Source organism: Thamnophis elegans, chromosome 3 (genome assembly GCF_009769535.1).
Source record: "Thamnophis elegans isolate rThaEle1 chromosome 3, rThaEle1.pri, whole genome shotgun sequence".
NCBI classification, from domain to species: Eukaryota; Metazoa; Chordata; class Lepidosauria; order Squamata; family Colubridae; genus Thamnophis; species Thamnophis elegans.
Window position 1 is genome coordinate 59,176,475 of NC_045543.1, and position 21,566 is coordinate 59,198,040.

At 40.9% G+C, this 21,566-nt stretch overlaps 1 protein-coding gene across 1 annotated transcript in view; it reads left to right on the forward strand.

Moving 5' to 3' along the window:
• SHOC1 (shortage in chiasmata 1) overlaps positions 1-21,566 on the forward strand; it is a 41,030-nt gene that overhangs the window by 3,868 nt on the left and 15,596 nt on the right. Inside the window, exons 2-12 of the mRNA XM_032212582.1 lie at positions 3,673-3,840; positions 5,531-5,638; positions 6,009-6,190; positions 8,768-8,840; positions 9,530-9,599; positions 9,720-9,904; positions 10,675-10,792; positions 12,066-12,177; positions 13,537-13,658; positions 15,015-15,108; positions 16,463-16,594. Coding sequence (XP_032068473.1) covers positions 3,673-3,840; positions 5,531-5,638; positions 6,009-6,190; positions 8,768-8,840; positions 9,530-9,599; positions 9,720-9,904; positions 10,675-10,792; positions 12,066-12,177; positions 13,537-13,658; positions 15,015-15,108; positions 16,463-16,594 — 1,364 coding nt within the window. The remainder of the gene's footprint in view (positions 1-3,672; positions 3,841-5,530; positions 5,639-6,008; positions 6,191-8,767; positions 8,841-9,529; positions 9,600-9,719; positions 9,905-10,674; positions 10,793-12,065; positions 12,178-13,536; positions 13,659-15,014; positions 15,109-16,462; positions 16,595-21,566) is intronic.

Consider the following 21,566-nt stretch of genomic DNA (forward strand, 5'->3'; position numbering starts at 1 on the left):
GCCGCAGAGAGGTCAAGGAGTACTAGGATGGAGGCATGACCTCCATCCCTGGCTCTCCAGAGATCATCGATCAATGCGACCAAAGCGGTTTCCGTGCTGTAGCCAGGCCTGAAGCCCGACTGGAAGGGATCTAGATAACTGGTTTCCTCCAAGGACCGCTGGAGCTGAAAGGCCACCACCTTCTCAGCAACCTTCCCCACAAAGGGGAGGTTGGAGACTGGACGATAGTTGTTTAGGACGGCTGGATCCAAAGATGGTTTCTTCAGGAGGGGTCTCACCACCTCCGCCTTTAATGCGGGGGGAAAGACTCCCTCCCGAAGGGAGGCGGCAACAACCGCCTGGATCCAGCCCCGTGTCACCTCCCTGCTGTTAACAACCAGCCAGGAGGGGCACGGGTCCAGTACACATGTGGAGGCACTTACAGCTCTCATGGCCTTGTCCACGTCCTCAGGGGTAACAGCTTGAAAATCAATCCAGTGATGTCCTACCAGATTATCCCTTGGTGCCTCAGCTGGTTCTGCGGGATTGGAGTCCAGGTCTGCCCGAAACCGAGCAACTTTATCTGTGAGGAATTGGACATAGTCCTCAGCTCTGCCCTCCAAAGGATCGCTCGTATCCCTCCTATTTAGGAGGGAACGGGTTAGCCTGAACAAGGCGGCTGGGCGCGACTCAGCGGAAGCAATCAGAGAGGCAATGTGTGTTCTTTTTGATGTCCTAATTGCCCGGATGTAGACTCTGATGCTAGATGTTAAAAGTGCTCGGTCCGACTCAGACTTACTGGATCTCCATCGGTGCTCTAGGCATCTCTTTCGGCGCTTCATCTCCCGGAGTTCCTCAGTAAACCAAGGGGCCCTCCTGGATCCACTGCCTCGGATCGGCCGTAAAGGCGCAATCCGGTTAAGAGCTTCTGTCGCTGCTGAATTCCAAGCAGCAACCAGAGTCTCCGCCGGACTGTGGGCGAGAGTATCAGGAATAACCCCAAGCTCCGTCTGAAAACCCAACGGGTCCATAAGTCGCCTGGGGCGGAACCACCTGGTCGGTTCCTCCTCCCTACAGTGGGGGTTTGGTCTCCGAAAGTCAAGCCTCAGTAGGTAGTGGTCCGACCATGACAGGGGTAAGATCTCACTACCCCTCAGACCAAGGTCACAACTCCACTGCTCCGAGAGAAATACGAGGTCGAGCATGTGACCCGCCGAGTGAGTTGGGCTCCGGATTACTTGGGTCAAGCCCATGGCTGTCATGGAAGCCATGAACTCCTGCGCTCCATCAGAGTGTTCACCGAGCGAAGGCAAATTGAAATCCCCCAGAACCATAAGCCTGGGGAACTCAATTGCCAGCTCGGCTACCGACTCAAGGAGCGAGGGGAGGGCTGCTGCAACGCTGTTGGGAGGCAGGTACGTTAACAGCAAGCCCACTTGACCCTTGAGGTCCAGCTTCACCAGCAGGGACTCACACCCAACAAGCTCCGCAGCAGGGATCCTACGAGGTACTAGGGATTCTCGGATAACAATGGCCACACCCCCACCCCTTCCCTGGGCTCACGGCTGATGAAGCACCTGAAAGCCCTCTGGGCACATCTCTACGAGGGGGACTCCTCCCTCCGGGCCCAGCCAGGTTTCAGTAATACATGCCAGGTCTGCCCTCTCGTCTAGAATTAAGTCCCAAACGAGAGGAGCCTTATGAACCACAGACCTGGCATTTAGCGACAGCAGCCTGAGACCAGGGTCCTGATTACTCGCGCCATCTGGCCTTGGAGTGGGACTCATAGGGCCAGAAGGAGGGATCTCTGTAACGTAGCGAGCCCTCCTTCCCCGGTAATGGCCAGCCCTAAAGTCCCCGCCATATCTGCCCCTCCCGGTTAAGACCGTAATGCTCCGGCCCACTCCCGTGTCCGTAGTCCCGCCAACCACCCCTATGGCCCCCGCATTTCCCGACAGGCCCTTCGAATCAATCATCCTCTCACACAAACACAGCCGCTCATCCATGCATTCCCCACATAAGTAGTTAAAACACAAAAAATACAACAATAATGGGGTTAAAAAGTGGGTACAGTCATCAATCAAACATACCAGTCACACCTCATACCTAAAACACGGAAGATTGTGATTGGCGCAGTTTGGAGATAAATAGTAATAGGACAAGAGAGGAAAAGTCCTTTACACTCGGGAGCTCCTCTTCCGCTGGATCAAATAGAAGGGACAAAGTTCTACAGTTTAGAGTAGGTGGGGGGTTAATCCCGGTCGCAAGGGGAGAGAGCAAATTCCCTACCCACGTCCTCTTTGTCCTCCACTTTCCTTTTCTGCAAGAGTTGTAAATACAGAATGGCATGCAAAGCTCTCGGCGAAAACGGAGATCAAAGAACTCCATGGCCGAGCAGCAGCAGCCAGAGTGGCAGGGGGTGAGAGCAGTCGAAAAATGGAAACAGTTCAGGTGGGAACAGTTCAGGGAGGCAGCGTTGTCTGAAGAAGGCAAGCCGAGAACAATCAGAGATGGTTGCGGCAGTGGTAGTGGGAGTCGGAGGCAAAAAGTCGGCCACGGGAATCACAAGCCAGGATTGTAAAAGCCGATCTGTGGCAGCGATAATTAGATGATAATTAAAGTCAGAAAGCCGCGATGGAGGGGGGGACGCACTAGGATCAACCACGGCGACGATGAGAAGGCCAGTCACATGGATCCATAGTGCAGAGTAATGAATTCACCAACCCTGCCCAACCCCCCAGGACAGCAGATGGCCCAGCAGCGTCCCGCCGATGAAAAACAGGGCCACAGCACTCTGAACTCAAACCAAAACAAACTGCCGCTGGATGGAAAAAGCCGTCGTTCGTGGGGGGGGGCGAACCCACAGGTCATTCACCAGCACCCCCAGAGACCATCCACAGCCGTCAAAGTGCTGCCCCCAAGCAAGGTGTCCCTCTGCGGCCAAACTCAGGCAATGCCGTCCCAAAATCAGTCAAGCTTGTTAATAGCCGTTCATGAGGGGGGGCACCGCCCGCCCACGCAGCAAGATCGTTCAAGCCGCAAGATCGTTCAAGCCACAGCAGCACTTTCCAAGCACTTTCCAAGCACTTTCCGAGGTAACAAGCAAGCGTCATCCCAAACTCAGCTAGCGCTATCCCAAGTTCAGCCAGGTTCGTCCCCAGCTCGTTGCCAGCTGGGAAGCCGCTGTCCGTGGGAGGGGGGGTGCTGCCCGACAACGCCGAAGGCCGCTCGAGACTGTCCGAGAACGCCGACAAGCTGCCAGGGCAGCGTTTCCCAAAATAATCACCCCTCCAAGATCGTTTCAATTTCTCCTCATGCAATTCCGCTCTGCCAGGGTCTAGCGTTTAGCGGGGGCTCAAGTCTGAGTGATTTCAGCTCTCTTCCAGCCGGAGCGAAAAGCTCAGGCAGCCATCTTCCCTGCGCAGCCGCAGCCTAATATGTCTGTGGTTGAGAAATAAAGAACTCCGAAAGGAAGATAAAGCAGAAGTAAATATACCATTGTACATTTGTCCTAAAGAAAACATGAATTTTTCAAATCATGATCACAATGCCCTTTAGTGTTCATGAAAACCATGTGGTTATCAGCAAACTTCAGTTTCTAGACCATCAGTCATAAAACATAGAGATTTGTTTCAATTTTGTTTTGCAGGACTTTAAAAGCTTTTTGTTACATCTTTGCTTTGTTTTAACCAGAGTGTCAATCTCAGGCATATCATATCCTGGAAACTGCAGCGGCTCCAGTTTTGAAAGAACTTATAAAGTTTGGCATACAGAATTGGAGGTTTGCCACACTTGATTCTGATAACACCAGATTTTTTTGGAAACAACAAGAGAAAGTGATCAGTGACACATTGAAACAAGGTGGGGCTGCTGTGTTTTTCTAAAACTATATATAGTTTATATTTTATATAGTAGAAAGGTACAATTCTGTTTTTATTCATTTCTTTTTCTTTAATGTTGGCTTGCATATTAACAAGATATTGGGGATTGAATCAGGAATCTTCTTCATAATAAGACATGCTTTGATTGATTGATTAATTTTATATAGCCAGCCTGTCAAAAAGAATTCAGAGTAGCATACAATTAAATTGGTGTTTCTCAACCATGACAACTTTAAGGTAAGTGGACTTCAACTCCTAGAATTCCCCAGCCAGCATGATTAGCTGGGGAATTCTGGGAGTTGAAATCCACAAGTCTCTAAATTGGCCAAGATTAAGAAACACTGAATTAAATGCATACGCAAACACACGAAATAAATCATGCAATACATTCTGCTAAATCTAATCAGCAATCAAAATAATCACATTGGGCGGGAACACAAGTTATCCTAAACAATACAGATCATAAAAAGCAAGCAGAGTCAGGGTCATATAGACTTCAAGAGTAGTGTAGGGAGAGACAATGATATTCTCTAGGGCAGGTGCAGCAACAAGGAAGGCATCTCTTCTCCAACCCATGAAATAACACTGCTTAAGAGACAGAAGTGGGATTAAAACTTCTGCATAAATTGCAGATAGCCCCACAAATGATCACGCCCTTTGCCAAGAATGATTTTAGATATAATCAGCACTCTGAATTATACCTAGAAGCCTCTGGCACCCAGTGCAGCTCATGAAATAATTGTGTTACATTGGCATGATGAGATGTGCCAGTAATGACCTAATGCATCTCCTTTACAAGATGGATCTGCACAAAGATGGGAAAAAACTGAACCAGGACCCTCTGAGCCACAACTGCCACCTGCTTTTCAACCAAATATCTTGGTCAAAAAATGGTGTAAAAGAAGCAAAAAATTATGAAAAAAATATTAACTAAGACCATTTGCAGGTCTAGAATGGAAAAAACCATATTATTAGAAAGTATTGGTGAACCCTCATTTTAATTTTACTTCCAAATAATTATAAAAAGCAATGCTTTTGAAATGTTAAAAGGTACTAATATAAAAAGCAGTCTTAACTCTTTTGCCACTTGTACGGTAAGTAGCCATGGCACAAGCATCTGCTAGCAATGTTTTTTTCTGATGTTCCCGCTATATGTTTTCATAAGTCATCTGTAGCTATACCAGTATTAAAGTCATATTCCACACTTATTCCAACACCATGTGGCAATCCTCTCCAGTATGGGTAAAATAAGTGAGGCTTTGCCATTCTTTATCTTGAAATGAAATTACCTGACCACAGTGATTAAAAAAAGGAACAGAAAACGTGGGATAAAGATCAGCAATGGAGAGAGGACATTTCAAGTCAGTGTAGTTTTCTACTTATGCAAGGAGGGGTGATAGCACTTCAATTCTACAGCAAAAAAGCACCTTAGACTGCACATCTAAGGTATGCAAGAGGACGTCTGACTTACGCTAAGATGTCAAATTCCTCCATATGTCAAATTGTCTAATTTAATGCTCAAAATTACTCCATTAAGTGCTAAATGTCAAAGCGCTCAAATTTAATAACAGATTTTTTGTTATTATTTTGTTTTTGTTATTGTGTTTACTAAATAGTTTTTGTACTTCAGGAAGAATAATCTCTAATATTATTTTTCTCTTTTTTTATAGGTAGCAAAGATGCAAAATATTTTTTGGTACTCAGACATGCTGCTATTCTTCATTTGCTGGTTACAGTTCGTGATCTTTTATTAACCTGTAACTTGAACACTGCATTAGGTAATTTTTATAAAGAGATGTAATCCTACATTGGTTTATTGAAAGATAGCATTCTATGACTACCATAGATTGGAAGATGTAAAATCCATTTTTATTTTGTACAAATTTTATTGTCAGGCTACATGTAGTGAAATCTCTTTAATTTTTAAAATAAAAATAGTAGCAATGAAAAAAATTACCATGAACATTTTAAAAAGTAATGTTTTACCTTGAATGAGCAGATCTTGGGCATAAATCTTGGTTTAGTGTTCAGCTTTAAAATGCATTAAGAATCATTTAAAAAGGGAAGACACGAGGAGGAAAAATAGGATTTGAAACTGACTTATGTGAAATATGCAGAACATGTGATAAATAATGTTTATTTGAACAGATTATCTGTCCAAGGCAAAAGACAGTCATAAAGATTTCCGAGACTACAACCTGGATATTATTTGGAAACAGCTAAAAATTGTAGAATTTGTTGTGCAGGACCACAAAGTCAGTCCCAAAGTGACAGAATTACAGCATCTAATGTCTAAGTGGGTACAGAATAATGCAAATGATCAGAATAAGGTAAATAACACAGAAAACTTGGTATTTGTGGGGTATTGTGGGGAAAGTAGTCAAACTACAGCTGCAGCGAACCCTGGAAGAAAGAAACATTTCAGTCAAGTTGCAAGCTCATGTTCAGTACATAATGTTAGTCATACTTCTAGATTATATCTGAAAGAACCAGCATAGAGATTTGTGAAAGTCTGCTCAACCTCTAAATAGCTTTCAATCACAATCTCTCATGGATTTCCTGGATTAGGGCACTGTTTTGTGGCAGTTCCTCTTTTTTATGAAGGAATAGCTCCAGTTCATGATGATATGTGCGAGAAAGACCAATCATTTGAGCCCCTCTGTTGTGGTCTTAAAAGCAGGGATGAAATTCAGTAGGTTCTGACAGGTTCTGGAGAACTAGTAGTGGAAACTTTGAGTAGTTTGGAGAACCGGCAAATACCACCTCTGGCTGGCAGTTTCCTTCCCCTGGATTGGGGAGGGAATGGAGATTGGGCAGTTTCCTTCCCCTGGAGTGGGGAGGGAATTGAGATTTTGCAGTATCCTTCCCTCAGCAGTGGGGAGAGAATGAAGATTTTGCAGTATCCTTCCCTTGCCACACCCACTAAGCCATGCCCACAGAACTGGTAGTAAAAACATTTGAATTTCACCACTGCTTAAAAGTCCTATTCAACATCTACATGAAACTGTTTCTTCAGTATGTTGTTGAGACCCAACTCCATATGTTGATTCCTGACTGAATATCTGATGCTGCCAAAATGCTATCCAGGTATTGGAAGATAGCCTGGATGGAGAATAACAGGTTGAAACTCAATTATAGAGTGGCTTTAGGTCTGAAGGGCCACCAATTCCAGTTAGATTCCACTTTAATTCTGAATAACTGATTTGCAATCTGAGGATCTTCTTGCCCTCACAGCACCTACTGGAGAAGATGACAGCTATGCTGAAGAGGCATTTTGCACCAATTGCAACTTTTCCTGGCATAGGAAGGGTAGTCACTGACAGTTATGCCTTAGTCAACTGTAATGTGCTGCATATGGAACTGGCTTTGTAGAACATCTGGAAACTATAGCCTTTCCAGAAAGCAGTAATTCAAATAATTATGGGTGTGTGCATCCCAGGTACCCACATAACACTTCTGTTTTAAGAGCTGCATAGTTGCCAGGTACTAGTTTCAGTTTAAATCTTTCATGGTTCAAACCTGGTTAACTGTGGAATCTGGTTGTGTGGGCTCTCGATGTGTTCTCTTAATGTGGTTTTCTTGAGTTAGTACTGAGACAAAAGGTTTAGATATACACCCCTCCAAAATTAGGGCTGTTTTATTATACAAAAATACAGTGTTGTTGTTATCCTACTTTCTACTTTTAATCTTAATTTTAACACTATAGATTTATGTCTATTTTTACTGGCTAGGAGTTTCTTATCATTATAAGTTTTGTCTCTACTTCTTAGAATTACTACCATCTTATTCAATCAATAAGTGTTCTGGTTGTAGATTTTCTTACATCTACCATTTCCAATCTTGATATTTTTGTAGCTAAACAATTTCTACAGCTATCTCTACAGATTTTAATTTTCCAGGTCTTCATCTCTTCCCATCCATCATCTGTTTCTCAACTTTAGCAACTATTGTATGAGATATGTGGGTTTCAACTCCCACAATCCCTAGCCAATATAAAGTTGCTGAGATTTAGAAATGCTGCTGTAGAGGGAGGAAAATCATTCTAGGTGGTGATTTCATCATTGACAGACCTTTATTTCAGATTGTCTATTTCAATCACAGAAACATATGTTTTAATTCAATTCTGCTAAATGCTAGTCCCCTTGACATTTGCTCACTGCCCCTTCCTAGTGTTAAAAAAGTGATGTAAACCTAAGTATTTCATCAAGCAAGGGGAATTGTCATTGTGTCTATCCATTCAGATATTAGATTAGTTTTTATTGTTTTGACTATAACCCCAAATTTTACATGATTATACTCTATGGTATTTTTATTAATTTAGTTTGAATCCGTCTGTTTTAATTCAAATTACATACTGGATTGCTGTATGCTGTTCAGAGTTGGCTAATCTGAGCAGTCTATAAGGATAAATAAATTCTATGCAAATCTATGTCACAAACTGAATTAGGGACCCAATGTGAGCAAAGAAGAAAAGGCACAGCTATAGTCATGAATGCTTCAGCTTCTCAAATTAAATAAAATGGATCAACTTAGCTGATCTTGACTAGAAATTCCCTAGAAAGTGCAAAAGATTATTGTAACAACACACATGCTTTCAAATGAGAGAGAAAAATGTTTACTAATTGTATTGCCAATAATCTGAAGTAGGAATAGACCAGCTTTTCACAGAAAAAGCTCTCATTAGAACCAGAAAATAGGGGAAGTCTACATATAAATAGAATAATCTTTAGTTCAGTAAAAAAAAGGACATTGCATTGAATTTTTTGACATTAATATATATTTATTTTTCTTGTTTATTGTTGCTTCAATCCTATAGTGATGGAAATACTCTACCAATGATTTGGATTACTGTTAAATGTCAAATGCATATTATTAAATTGTTTAATTGTCTTTTAATGCTGTATCAGGTAATAATTGTAATTAGAATGGATTTTGATGAAGAAACAGAAGTCCTAATCAATACCATTAATACAGTGCAAGGTAAAAGTTACTTTTAATTTTCATATTGCTTTGAAATGTGATGTTATATAATAGGTTTATTCCCTATTTCATTTCAAATACAGTTGATGAGGGTACCAAATCTCCAATATTATTACATTTTCTCCACTTATTATAATGGAGCTAACAGAATAACATGCAGAAAATGTGTATATGCAGCTTGAAGTAAAAATATTAGCACAGCATAAAAATATGATAATTTAACCAACTTTATCAGAGCGTACTGGTTTAACAATCAAGAGATAATGCTATAGGCTTAATAAAATAACTTTGCTTACAAATTTTTTTAAAAAATTTCAGCATCAGTTTAATAGTTTAAGAGCCGAGGTGGCGCAGTGGTTAGAGTGCAGTACTTCAGCTGACTGTTATCTGCAGTTCAGCGGTTCTAATCTCACCGGCTCAGGGTTGACTCAGCCTTCCATCCTTCCGAGGTGGGTAAAATGAGGACCCAGATTGTTGGGGGCAATATGCTGACTCTCTGTAAACCGCTTAGAGAGGCCTGAAAGGCCTATGAAGCGGTATATAAGTCTACTGCTATTGCTATTGCTATTGCTATTGCTAATAATTTTATGCTGTTACTAATTTATCCACTCAGCTGGATAAATGGCTAATCATTGCCCACATATCAATTCCCATTAAAGAATGTTTAATCTATTTATCTCTTTATATAGGCTTGAAGGCCATATATTTGAATTCTAAGAAAAGAGGAATGTTGTTCGAGAGTAAACATATAATAAATAGGTAGGCCTGGTTAATTATTATTGAAAAATATTAATTTCTTGAAATTATTTCAGAAAACTATTCTGAAGATGTGACTAAAAGTACATATACTAAGATTCTTTCTTGACTTTTCATCTTTAGTTTGGACATATATTCTTGTATCATTGTACATAATCAACATATTGGGCCTGATTTCCCCTGGACCAATTTCTCATTGGTGATAGAATACAACTACAATGAGAATTCCTGCTGGATTGATCTATGCAAAAAAAAGAATATATCTTACTTAATTTTCCAAACAGCTCCCCCAGAAGCAATTGAAACTGGTATGTGAATATAAAATTTAAAGGAAATAAGATAGAAAATTGGATCTTGCTTTGTAAAATAATATAAAATAATGTAGATACATACCGTAAGTATTTTCCAGAGAAAAAAAAACTTAATTTATAAAATTATTTTTAATTATATAGCTGTATATAATTAGTCTATATGGTAAATTATTTATGTGCTAGTTTAGAGTATTTATCATATTAATTATTCAATTTGAAAGCTGTTTATGTGCATTATCTCTGCAATCCTTGGTATGACCCTGAGATATAAATTTAATGCATTAAAAGCAGGATAGCACTGAATTTGGACACTGGAAAGTATAGTTTAAGAATTATTTTCATCTAGTAGGAATGTAATAGCTTGTATTGATTTTGTGCTGACCTAAACAGCTTCCAGAAATGTACCAAAAACACAAAACATTATAGCAATTAGGAATTGTATTTCCCAGAGGGAATCTCTGCACATCCAAAAGCACAATGAAGCTTTTATCTGGAATTATACATTCTGTAATTTTAGCAATGAATTCATGGACATTCTGAAAACAATAATTTCTAAAATACTATTTATAAATCTATTCATAAAAATAGATAATTGACTCAAAAGATTGTATGTTAATTATTTTTTTGCTTAGTTCTTTCATTCCATTTAGCTTCTAAGATTCTAAGTCATTTTGGTGTGCCTTTCTGCATTATCAATAAATAAATATTACTTAGTAGTATTTGCAATATTGCTTTTAATGAGCTGTTGATATTATTTTGTTTTTTAGAAGAGTTTTTGCCAGATAATCTTGGATATGATCTTCTGAGGTTATCAATTCCTTATGTTTTCTTGACATCTGAAGGACTTCTCAATACCCCAGAAATCCTTCAGTTACTAGAATCCAAGTAAGTAGTGAAACTCCAAGGGTGGAGAACTTCATATTTTCAGATCCCTTTCATTGTCAGGTGTCCTTCCATGTAATCTTACATTTGTCATGCCTTATACTTATGTCAATTTACTTTTTAAAATAGTTTTAATCATGCATTGAGGTCCACTAAGATTCAACTTACTTTTTTCTGAGAAATAGCCAAAAATACAGAGTGATGTGTATGGATTGGACCTTGATTTGTGCTCCAGCATTAGGCATATAAGGGTCCGTAGTATTGTCAGGGACTTTACACAACCTCTTCATAGCTGGTTTTTTTGTTGCCTTCTGGGAGATGTTATCAGAAAGCAGAACAACTAGATTCTGTAACAGCTTTGATCTATAGTGTAAATTTTGTTAACTCTCAATAGTCTTTTTCTACTAAGTTTTCAAAACGGACTGTGATTAATTACATTTTACATTTTAGTGTCATTTTGGTATAACTTGGCATTTTTGGGGTAACTGCTGCTATTATATTATTACTTTATCCTTGGGATGGTGACATTGTTCGATGGGTGGCATTTCTTCTTTTGAGAGTGAGATATCGTGTTTTCATTTTAATGTATGCTGTTGTGATTGTAATAAATTACAGTAAAGGTTATCTTGTCTCACATGAGTTGCAAAAGGCACGAGAGAACTGTACTTAGCATATTACATCCTCAAACCATATTACATCCTCAAACCCACACAGCTTCAACTGTAAACTGTCTACCGTGGACCACACCCCATTCCTAAGAGGTCCATAAAGGGGGCGTGCATAAGCACACCAGCATGCCTACCAGAAGTGGGTTCTGGATTTCTTTACTGCCGGTTTGCTCAGGGACACACTTTGCGCACGGACGTGCTTAATGCACAGTAGTGACTAGTGAAAAAAAACAGAAAACAAGATGGCGCCATCATAGGCGCCGCCAATAAAACCAGTTCGGAGGCGTGGGCACCACCAATAGGCACCACTAATAGAACCAGTTACTACCTACTCAGCCAAACCGGTCCAGGCCTATAGGAACCCATCTCTGGTGCCTACCATCCCTGTCCTACTGTCCCCGTTTACTTGTATTCATTTTCTTTGTTCATGTCCATGTTCATACTTATACCTGCTATCCTGTACATGTTTGACAAACTAATAAATAAATAAATAAATAAATAAATAAATAAATAAATAAATAAATAATTGTTGGGACTTGGACTGTGGGTACAGCGGAATTGTAATATATTCAGTGGATTACTAATAGGAACTTTCACATGACATGCAGGTATAATATTACTTTAATTGAAAGAAACTGCTGTGAGTCCTTAAACTATTTTGGAGGCACAGAATATTATGTGGTGATGACTATAGATGAATGCACAGCTATTGTTATGCAGGTAAAAAAATATTATCATGATACTGTTATCACGTATCCCTATAGTATAGTTGCCTCACATTCATAGCACAGGCACGTACAGGTAGTCCTTGACTTACAACAGTTTATTTAGTGGCTGTTCAAAGTTACAACAGCACTGAAAAATGTGACTTATTTTTCACAGTTAGAACTTCTGCAGCATGCCCATGATCATGTGATCAAAATTCAGATGCTTGGCAACTGATTCATACTTATGGTTGTTGTTGTGTCCCAAGGTCATGCGATCACCTTTTGCAGCCTTCTGACCAGCAAAGTCAATGTGGAAGTCAGATTCACTTAACAACTGGGATACTAACTTATCAACTGCAGTGATTCACTTAACAACTGTGGCAAGAAAGCTTGTAAAATGGGGCAAAACTCACTTAACAAATGTCTCGCTTAACAAAAGAAATTTTGGGCTAAATTGCGGTCGTAAATAGAGGGCTATCTGTATACGTTTTTAATTATTTGATAAATATCCACAATATATGTTTTAATATATATACTAGAATTATTCTCACTTTTTTACGAAGAGAAACTGAATAATCTGTCTTGCATGCAACCTGTTTCGTGAATTAAACTTTATTGAGATATATCAGTATTTCTCAACCTTAGCATGGCTAGGGAATTCTGGGAGTTGGAGTCCAGACCTATTAAAGTTGCTGTACCAACAGAATCTTACAAGTCTGATTGTGTTCCTCCCTCTTATACTCTATTGAGTAAGGAAGGGACAGCCTGAGCTTCCTCCTAATGTTATCTTCTTTCTGGGACTTAAGGAACAATTTTATCCTTGTTTTTGAATGGTTTATGAATGTCTAATTTAATGCCATTGCCGTGACTCTCTATAGTTTAGCCACTTCATGCATATGATAACACTCAAGAAAGCTTCTGCCTTTAAATAAAATTTGTTGGTCTGAAGAAATACTATCAGCTTCCAGAAAATATATAATTTGCCACATTTATGGCTACAATATTGTATCTGGATAGTAAAACTTCAGTCGCCACTAGATGGCTGCCTTCTAGGGTTTTTCCACATTTTTGCAGCTCAGATATAGTAGTCTTAGCCAGCTTATTATAGTATCAGTCATATCTCTGGTCAATTATTTTATAATGCTGCACATCAGTTTATTTACTTACTTCATGGCAATTTTATTAGTAGTAGCTTTATTTATTATTTATTTATTTGTTTATTTGCTCTCAGCTTTATTATTTTTACAAATAACTCAAGGCTGTGAATATATACAACACATCTTCCTCCCCCAATTTTCCCCACAACAACCACACTGTGTGGTGGACTGGGATGAGAGAATGTAACTGGGCTTTTTTCCCCATTTTGTTATAGAACATGGAAGAACTCAATTATGAAAACTCATCTGATAATATTGTCTTAAGACTGATGGCGCTATCACTCCAATATGCCTCCTGTTGGATTATTTTATACTCCAGAGAAAGATTAAATTCTAAGTAGGTAAAAAGCTTTAAATTAATTCTTAAGCTTAAATTTTGGAGTATACATTTTAAAAATTAAAAGTTAGAATTATGATATTCTTGCAGAATTGTTGCTGAAACAAAGGAGCTATTCTGGAATACTTTAATACATTAAAATTTGTAGTTGTTAAAAGGCAAAACAAATCATGGAAGCAATAATCTAGCCTGTTCAAAATAAATCTCTATCTTGTGATTGCTTGATTATAATTGGAGAAACACTTTTTATTACTATTTCATGCATTAAATGTTTGAAGTAATTCAAGTTACAGCTATTCTGACTTTATCTATTTCTCACATCCCCATGTACCCTGTTTCCTTGAAAATAAGACCTCCCTGGATAATAAATCCAATCAGGCTTTTGAGCAATGTGCTAAAATAACCCCTCCCCCAAAATAAGGCCTCCCTGAAAATATTGCAGTGCAGCAGCAGTCATAAGGTGACCACGCTCACTGCCTCCTGCACCTCAAAAATAATAAGACCTCCCCCAAAATAAGGCCAAGCACTTATTTGGGGGGGTCAAAAGAAAATAAGACCCTGTCTTATTTTCAGGGAAATACGGTATCATTACCCTTTTTCATCAAAAAACCTCTTGGTTTGTGACACATACCTTAGCATTAATAGGAATACTCTGTTGTTACTGTTGTATGGTATACTGAAGATTTTCTACTATAACACTATGAACTACTTTGTAGATATATCTGTTAAGTCAGTCTACATGTAGAGTATAGGCCATTAAGGTTCATTCTGTTTTTGTTTTTATTTCTCAGATGATGAGACACTGAATCTATTTCTGAACTTTGCGAAGTAGATATACCAAATAACTTTAACCTGTTGTAAATATTTTTTCCCCAGCAAGTTCATGGGATAAGTCAGAGTTGTTTGAATTTATTCAGTCATCCTTAATTGTAATTGACTCATAGTTTTCTCTTTGTATGGAAAGATTTGTGTGGGAAATAGAACATTTTGTTAGGTTTTTCTCCTTTCATTGCAGCATTTAGCCTTGCATATATCAAATAAACATACTGTAATGTTATCTAGTTAGGATATTAATATTATACAAAAATATAATATTTTGTAGCATTTTTGCCTCAATCTATATGTTTAAGCAAAATTACCATGCAGCAACTTTGGTGTTCTTAAAATGTAAAATATTAAAGAGAAAATTTAATGTTCAAAAAAGGCTTTTAAAAAGGAACATTCCCTCTTCTCTTTCTCTCCCTCTCTCTCCTTTCCCTCCCTCCTTCCCCCCTTCTGTCTTTGTTTGTCTTTCTGTGTGTGTGTCTGTTTATGTGTGTGTAGAACAACAATAATAAAATATGCTATTTTATTTAGATATAGCCTAACTGGAAAAACTCTGCATCATCTTGCTTTGATTTATGCAGCATTGATTTCTTTTGCTCAGAAATCAGAAGACTTTGAAGTGAAGGTAATTTGTGTATAAATGTATGTGTCACTATGTCCCCACATTAGAAATAATGTAATCATTATGTCCAGACAATAAAGGGTTATCCTATATGCAGCATTCAATACCCAGATTTGTTGTGTATACATTTTACTGGCCTTCTCACTATCATTCCAATCATGTGATTCCTAATTTGGGAATCAGGATACTTTGATTGAGTATATTTGACCCTTTGGATTTTGTACTTTTATTCTTTTACTAAACTAATTCAGACTGTGTAGAAGAGCAGATAGAGGTGGAGGGTGGAGTTAAGTGAGTCATCAGCCTAGAGTCATTACATTCCCACAAACAGTGTAAAGCCAACCATCCTTGAATTCAGGCTTGGGTTCTGGATGGCGTTACTGCCGGTTTGCTCATGCGCGCGCTGCGCACACATGCACAATTCAATAGAAATTGTTCTGCGCATGCACAGAACTCAAAAAAAGATGGCAATGGCGGCGACCGGAGAACCGATTTGGAGACATGTCTATCCTGGGTCGCTGCCGGTTCTGTGACCCAGGCCAGCATACCACTATCGGTTTGGCCAAACCAGACTGAACCTATCGGAACCCACCTCTACTTGAATTCCATTGACTTTCACCTGGTGCCAATTTAGCAATGAATGTGAATTGAATAGATTGATGTCAGGAATGAAGGATCAAGATGACACATAAATTCCAGTTCACCAGATATATTACTCAAGCTCATACATAAGAATATTGTCAACTCACATTCAATGCTAAATTGGCACCAGGTAAGGGTCAATGGAATTCAAGAGGAGGTTGGCTTTAGACCATTTGTCTAGGCCAACAGCTGATGACTCTCTTAACTTCACCCCCCCCAGCTCTGCCTGCTCTTTCCCTATAGGCTGGTCTAAACACATATTTCCCTCTTTCTGACCTTGTTTTGGGACTCTCAAATATGTGTGACAAGGCTCAGCCAAAAGTGATTGTATATGTAGATATAGCCTAAAGCTTGATTCATACAAGAAAGTTTAGTAGTGACTAATCCTTCATTCATTTAGTCACATTGTCCCTTTTTCCTGTGGACAAGAATACTATTTTAAAAAGCTTTGTCTTTTAAAGTTAATGCACAATAGAAGTTCCCCTACCCTTAATCAATTATGCAGAACAATACAGGAATAATATATTTATAATTCTCAATCCCAGTTAGTTTATCAAAGCATAAATAATAGAGATAACACTTCCTACATTTTTCCAACTAGGCTAAGAGGGTGAACATGCAGCATCACTTGGGCATTAAACTATCAAAAGATTATTTTTGTGTTTTTTACTTCATATAATTTTCATTCTAAATTTAAAGGGCAAATATATTTTAGATGGCCCTTACACCAGGTGTTGAAGAAACAGCACTTTTGGTTTGCCAGATAGCTAACCATATATTATTGGCGTCTAAACAACATCCTCAGGAGTGGCTGAACAAGTCATGGCTTTCTGTCCTGCCATCAGAAGTAAGTGATTTGGCTTCATTTTGCTTACAGGGCACCATTATTTCTAGTGTTAATGTCCTAGAGACCATTTAGGAAATGTGAATCCCAAGATGTGTTAGTTTAGTTCAGCATTTGTTTGGGGTAGCAATCCCAGGGAAATTGGCTGATTTTCTTAGAATAGGGGTGTTAGTTGACAAAGAATAAAAGTGCCCTGCTTTATGTGGAACAGCAACTCCTTGCTTCAGGTTCCCCAGGGAGCTCATACAAAAAGATAAGCTGGAGCTCAGGAATAAAATATCTTCATTGGAGAGTCAATTCAAAAACAACTGTACAAAGCAACTGATCAACTGATCAAAGAAATTTCATTGGTCAATCTATTAGGCAAGGTCACCACATGAAAAAAGTCTCAAAGAGAAATATTTTTCAAGCAACAAGAAGTTTGCACCTGGGACTTCCGGGGGGGCGGAGCCTGTCGCCGAGGAGGGCTCAACCGAGCTCCTCTCAGAGATCTGGTCTGTATATCTAAATAAGATCATAGATATCACCCCTTTTTGGCTATAAAGGGGCAGGGAGTAGCTCTGTGTGCTAGGGTCTATTCGTAATTCACAGCCTTTCTCTTTTTTTTGGCTGTGGACAGAGATTAGATCCAGCGTAAGCGGAGCCTTTATCTCCAGCCAGTTCTTCTCAGCTGCCTTTTTTTGCAGCCCTAGACAGGCGATCCCCCCCCCAGGACAAAGCAAAGTTGTTTGAAGCTAGGATTAATACGGGCGGGTCCCACCCCTGTGAGATTTATGCTTTTATTACTATCTTAAACACCAGCACCATTTGTCTTAGAGGCTTCTTTGTTTAAACGGACTTCAAAATGGCGATTTCTCTCCGTTGGTGATTGATAGGGGAAGTACTTAGCTGGTTTTACCTTCCTGCAGACCGCTCCTTAACAAAATAATTTTATTTTTATTTTTTTGGAAACAGAGGGGAGCGAAAGCGTTGTTTATTTGTTTATTTATAATGGCACCCAGGTCAAAATCGAAGCGTCTCTCTACAAATGTGCCTAAAGAACCTATGAATGAACTTAAAGAATCTACACTGGAATCGCAGCCCTTGTCTCCTACGCCCTCTACTGGAGAATTCTTAACACAGGAATTTTTCTTTCAAATGTTTAATGATTTTAAACAAGAAATTAAGGAATTTGTATTGGAGCTATATGGTGATTTAAAGTCTAAAATTGACCAAATGAAGGCGAATACGTTTGCAGCCGTGTCTGCCCTGTCAGATTATACCGCTGAAATAGAGAATAAATTGGAAAGCTTGGAGGAGGCTAATTCTAATTTGACTACTAATATTCAAATATTACAACAAAAAATTAGAGACACTCAAGAACAGCTCGTTATGATAAACTTTAATAAGAAGGCATTCGCAATAAGAGTCAGAGGATTCCGTGAAAAGGAGTGAGAGAATCTGAAACAGACCTTTGTTGAAGCCTTCAGCCATGCGGTGGGAAGCCCGGGACTTAACTTTGATTGGCAGATTCGGAAAAATCTATCGCCAGAATTCGTTGGTAGCGGAACAGCGACAGCTCCCAAGGGACATAATTATATATTTTTCCACAAAAGAATCTAGAAACGCGATTATGCAAAAGTTTCATAATAATAGTTTGCGAGTTGATGGCCAGGATCTGATTGTCTTTAAAGAAATACCATTCCAGATGTTAAAGGCAAGAAGGGAGTATACTTTCCTAACTAAAGTGCTTAGAAATTATCAGATTCAATATAAATGGGAGGCCCCAGCCAGTATTACGGTCACATTTGAGAATCAAAGATTTCGTCTCAATTCTGTTTCGGAGGCTCGAGACTTCTATTACAAGACCTTGAAGGCGGGGCTTCCTGACTCACTTGGAAAAGAGGAGAGACAAGTCGAAGGAGAAGGCAAGCAACGGACCACATGGCTGCAAGATGGAGGGGGTAGCTTTTTCTCCCTCGGAGAAGCAGAAAAGCGGAGATCGAGGATTTAGACTGTCAGCTTCTGCCTTGCTGTTGCTTCAGCTGCCATGAAACGGGAAGGGGGGGGCTTGTATTTGGAAGGGGTTAATTGATGTGCTGGAGGAATGTTCTAGGATGTACCAGACGTTGGGATTGCGCATGCGTCTGTGTTTCCCGCCTGCCTCAACGGCCTCGACATTCCATCTTTCGGCCTGTCTTTTTGAAGTTATCTCACACCTGACACTTGAAGGACTTATGATTGGACTGGAGCTTTGATCCTAAGGGGGGGGAACGGGCTATTCTATATATCAATTGCTTTCGCGCCAAATTAAGCAGACTTTGCTTTGCTACTGCTCGCTTACCATTTATAATTAGTAAAAGTACTTTTGATTTCCAACCATGGAGTCTCTTAGTCTTCTTTCCTAATTATGGAATGGAGTGGTGCCTGACAAGAAGCAAAGTCTCAAAAAGAAACCCTTTCCAGGAGATTTACGTCTACCGAGAAGGGAGATAATGTCTTCTCCGATCAGAGAGGAGGAGGGGGCCGTTGGAGGTGCGGATTCCAGTGGAGTAGGACCTCCCGACCTTTCTCTACACGAGCCCAGCCCGCCTGACTTATCCTTACACGAAGATTTATTTCAACTGCAAATTTCCAGCCAGCCTGAACCTGCCCCCCCACCCCGATGGTCAACTTCGGTGGGACAAAGAGAGACAGAGACAAGCTGGAATGCTGGACTCACCCAAAGACCACCCAGACAACCTTCGCTGGAGCTGGGTGCCGTGAGAAAACCCCAGACGACTGAATTCCCTGACTATTGGAGCCAAAGGTACTTTGGGGAAAGAAGGGGAGGCGATGAAGGAGAATGCCGAAGCTACCAGCTCCAGGGGCCCATAAGAAAACCCCAGCGGAGTGAATTACCTGATTATTGGGGTCAAACTTATTTGGGGGAAAGAAGGGGGGAGGAGGAAAGAGACTGGAGAAATTGGCAACGTTACCCACGCCCGACATCTCCCCCTCCCCCTCGGCCTGCTTCACCCCCTGCAGCTAGAGGTTTTGCTGACCAAGGAGGGCCTCCCCTCCGAAGACATCAGATGGCTAAAATCCCTCCCTTGCCTGTGCGTTACAAGGGTGATTCTGCTAGCCTGGCCTCTTTTCTTATGCAGGTGTTTAATTACATGGAGATTTATGGCCGAGACTTTGAAACTGACATCATGAGGGTCAGAATGGTTCTTTTGTCATTAGATGATGAGGCTGCTAAATGGTCAACTGCTTTGCATATGTCTGGCTCTCCCCTCTTGGGGAATTTCAACCACTTTATGGAGGCTTTCCGCCAACGTTTTGATGACCCGTTAACTGAGAAGCGAAGCAAATTGAAGTTTTTAACCTTTGAACAAGACGATAGACCTGTCGCCCAATACATCCAGGAATTTCAGTGTCTTTCCCAATACATGAGAGGCTGGGGGGAGGACGCTCTACTGGACAGATTTGCTGAAGGATTGAATGAAGACATTTATCAGCAATGTGTCAATCGTAACCTGCCTAGACGTTTAATCACTTGGTTTGAGCATGCAGCGGACGCTGAACTCGACTTAACCCGTCTCCGTTATGCTAAAGAGGAAAGAAGGAAGCGGAAGGAGAGGGCTGCCAAGTCCCTCCCCCCTCCAGCCACTCAATCACTTTTCAAACGACGAAGTGAAGCGAGGGGGCCCCCTTCTGGCCTCTCCAGGCCTTTAACATGTTTTCGCTGTGGCAAATTAGGGCACACCGCCCCCGAATGCCGTGCTAAATTACCCCTCTCTGCGCAACTCCCTCCCAAACGTGAGGAAAAGTCTGGCAGAGGCCCTGAAAAGAAGAAGAAGGAATCGGCTTTCGCTGGGGAATCCAACCCCCCTCCTTTTGCCCAGCCATTAAAAGGAGACGCGGATGCTACCTCCTCTTCTTCGGAGGACTCCGATGACGACACATCGCCTCACTGGGTGAGTTCAAACAAGGGGCCCCTGCTAATCCCTATTGAATTAAAAGTTCCTCCTGAGGGGGAACCTGCCACCCTCCTGGCCTTACTTGATTCCGGCTGTTCCCGATCCATGATCAACCCAGCCATGGTGGAGAAATTAGGCCTCAAATTGCGCACTTTGAAGACCCCAATTGTATTTTGCCAAATTGATGGCTCCATTGCGGGGGGGGGCGCCCATTTTTTTACGGAGCCTTTGGAAATGAGGATGGGTACCCATACTGAATTAATCTCTTTTGTGGTCGCACCTGGCATGGACAGGCCACTCATTTTGGGCATCCCGTGGCTCCGGAAGTGGAACCCTCACATAAATTGGTGGACAGGCCGCTTACGCGTTCGCTCGAAGGTGCCTCCAGTGGGAGAGGGCTCTCCGGACCAACCTATCACTGACGTTCCGGAAGTGGCCGCCAGAGGGCAGGAGAGGATTGCAGGGGAGGAGAAAATTCCGAAGGAATATCTGGATCTTAAGGACGTCTTCAGCGAACAATCTTCGGACATTCTGCCCCCCCACAGGCCTACTGATTGCTCCATAGACATTTTACCCGGGGTTAAGCTCCCTAAACCCCGGATTTACTCCATGTCGCCCAGGGAAATGGAGGAGATGCGTTCTTTCATTGACAAAAATTTGAAACGTGGTTTCATTGAACCGGCTCGACCCAAAGTGGCTGCCCCTGTACTGTTTCGTGAAAAGAAAGATGGTTCTCTTCGCTTATGCTGTGATTTTAGAAATCTTAACGCTGTATCAACTCAGAACCTCTACCCACTCCCATTGATGAAGGACTTGTTGGCACAGCTAGGGAAGGGCCGCATTTTCACTAAATTGGACTTGCGAGAAGCTTACTATAGAGTACGCATTAAGGAAGGGGACGAATGGAAGACTGCTTTCAACTGCCCTCTTGGTTGCTTCCAGTTCCGGGTTATGCCTTTTGGCCTACAAGGGGCTCCTGCTGTTTTCATGCAACTTATTAATGAAATCTTGCACGATCATCTCTACAAGGGCGT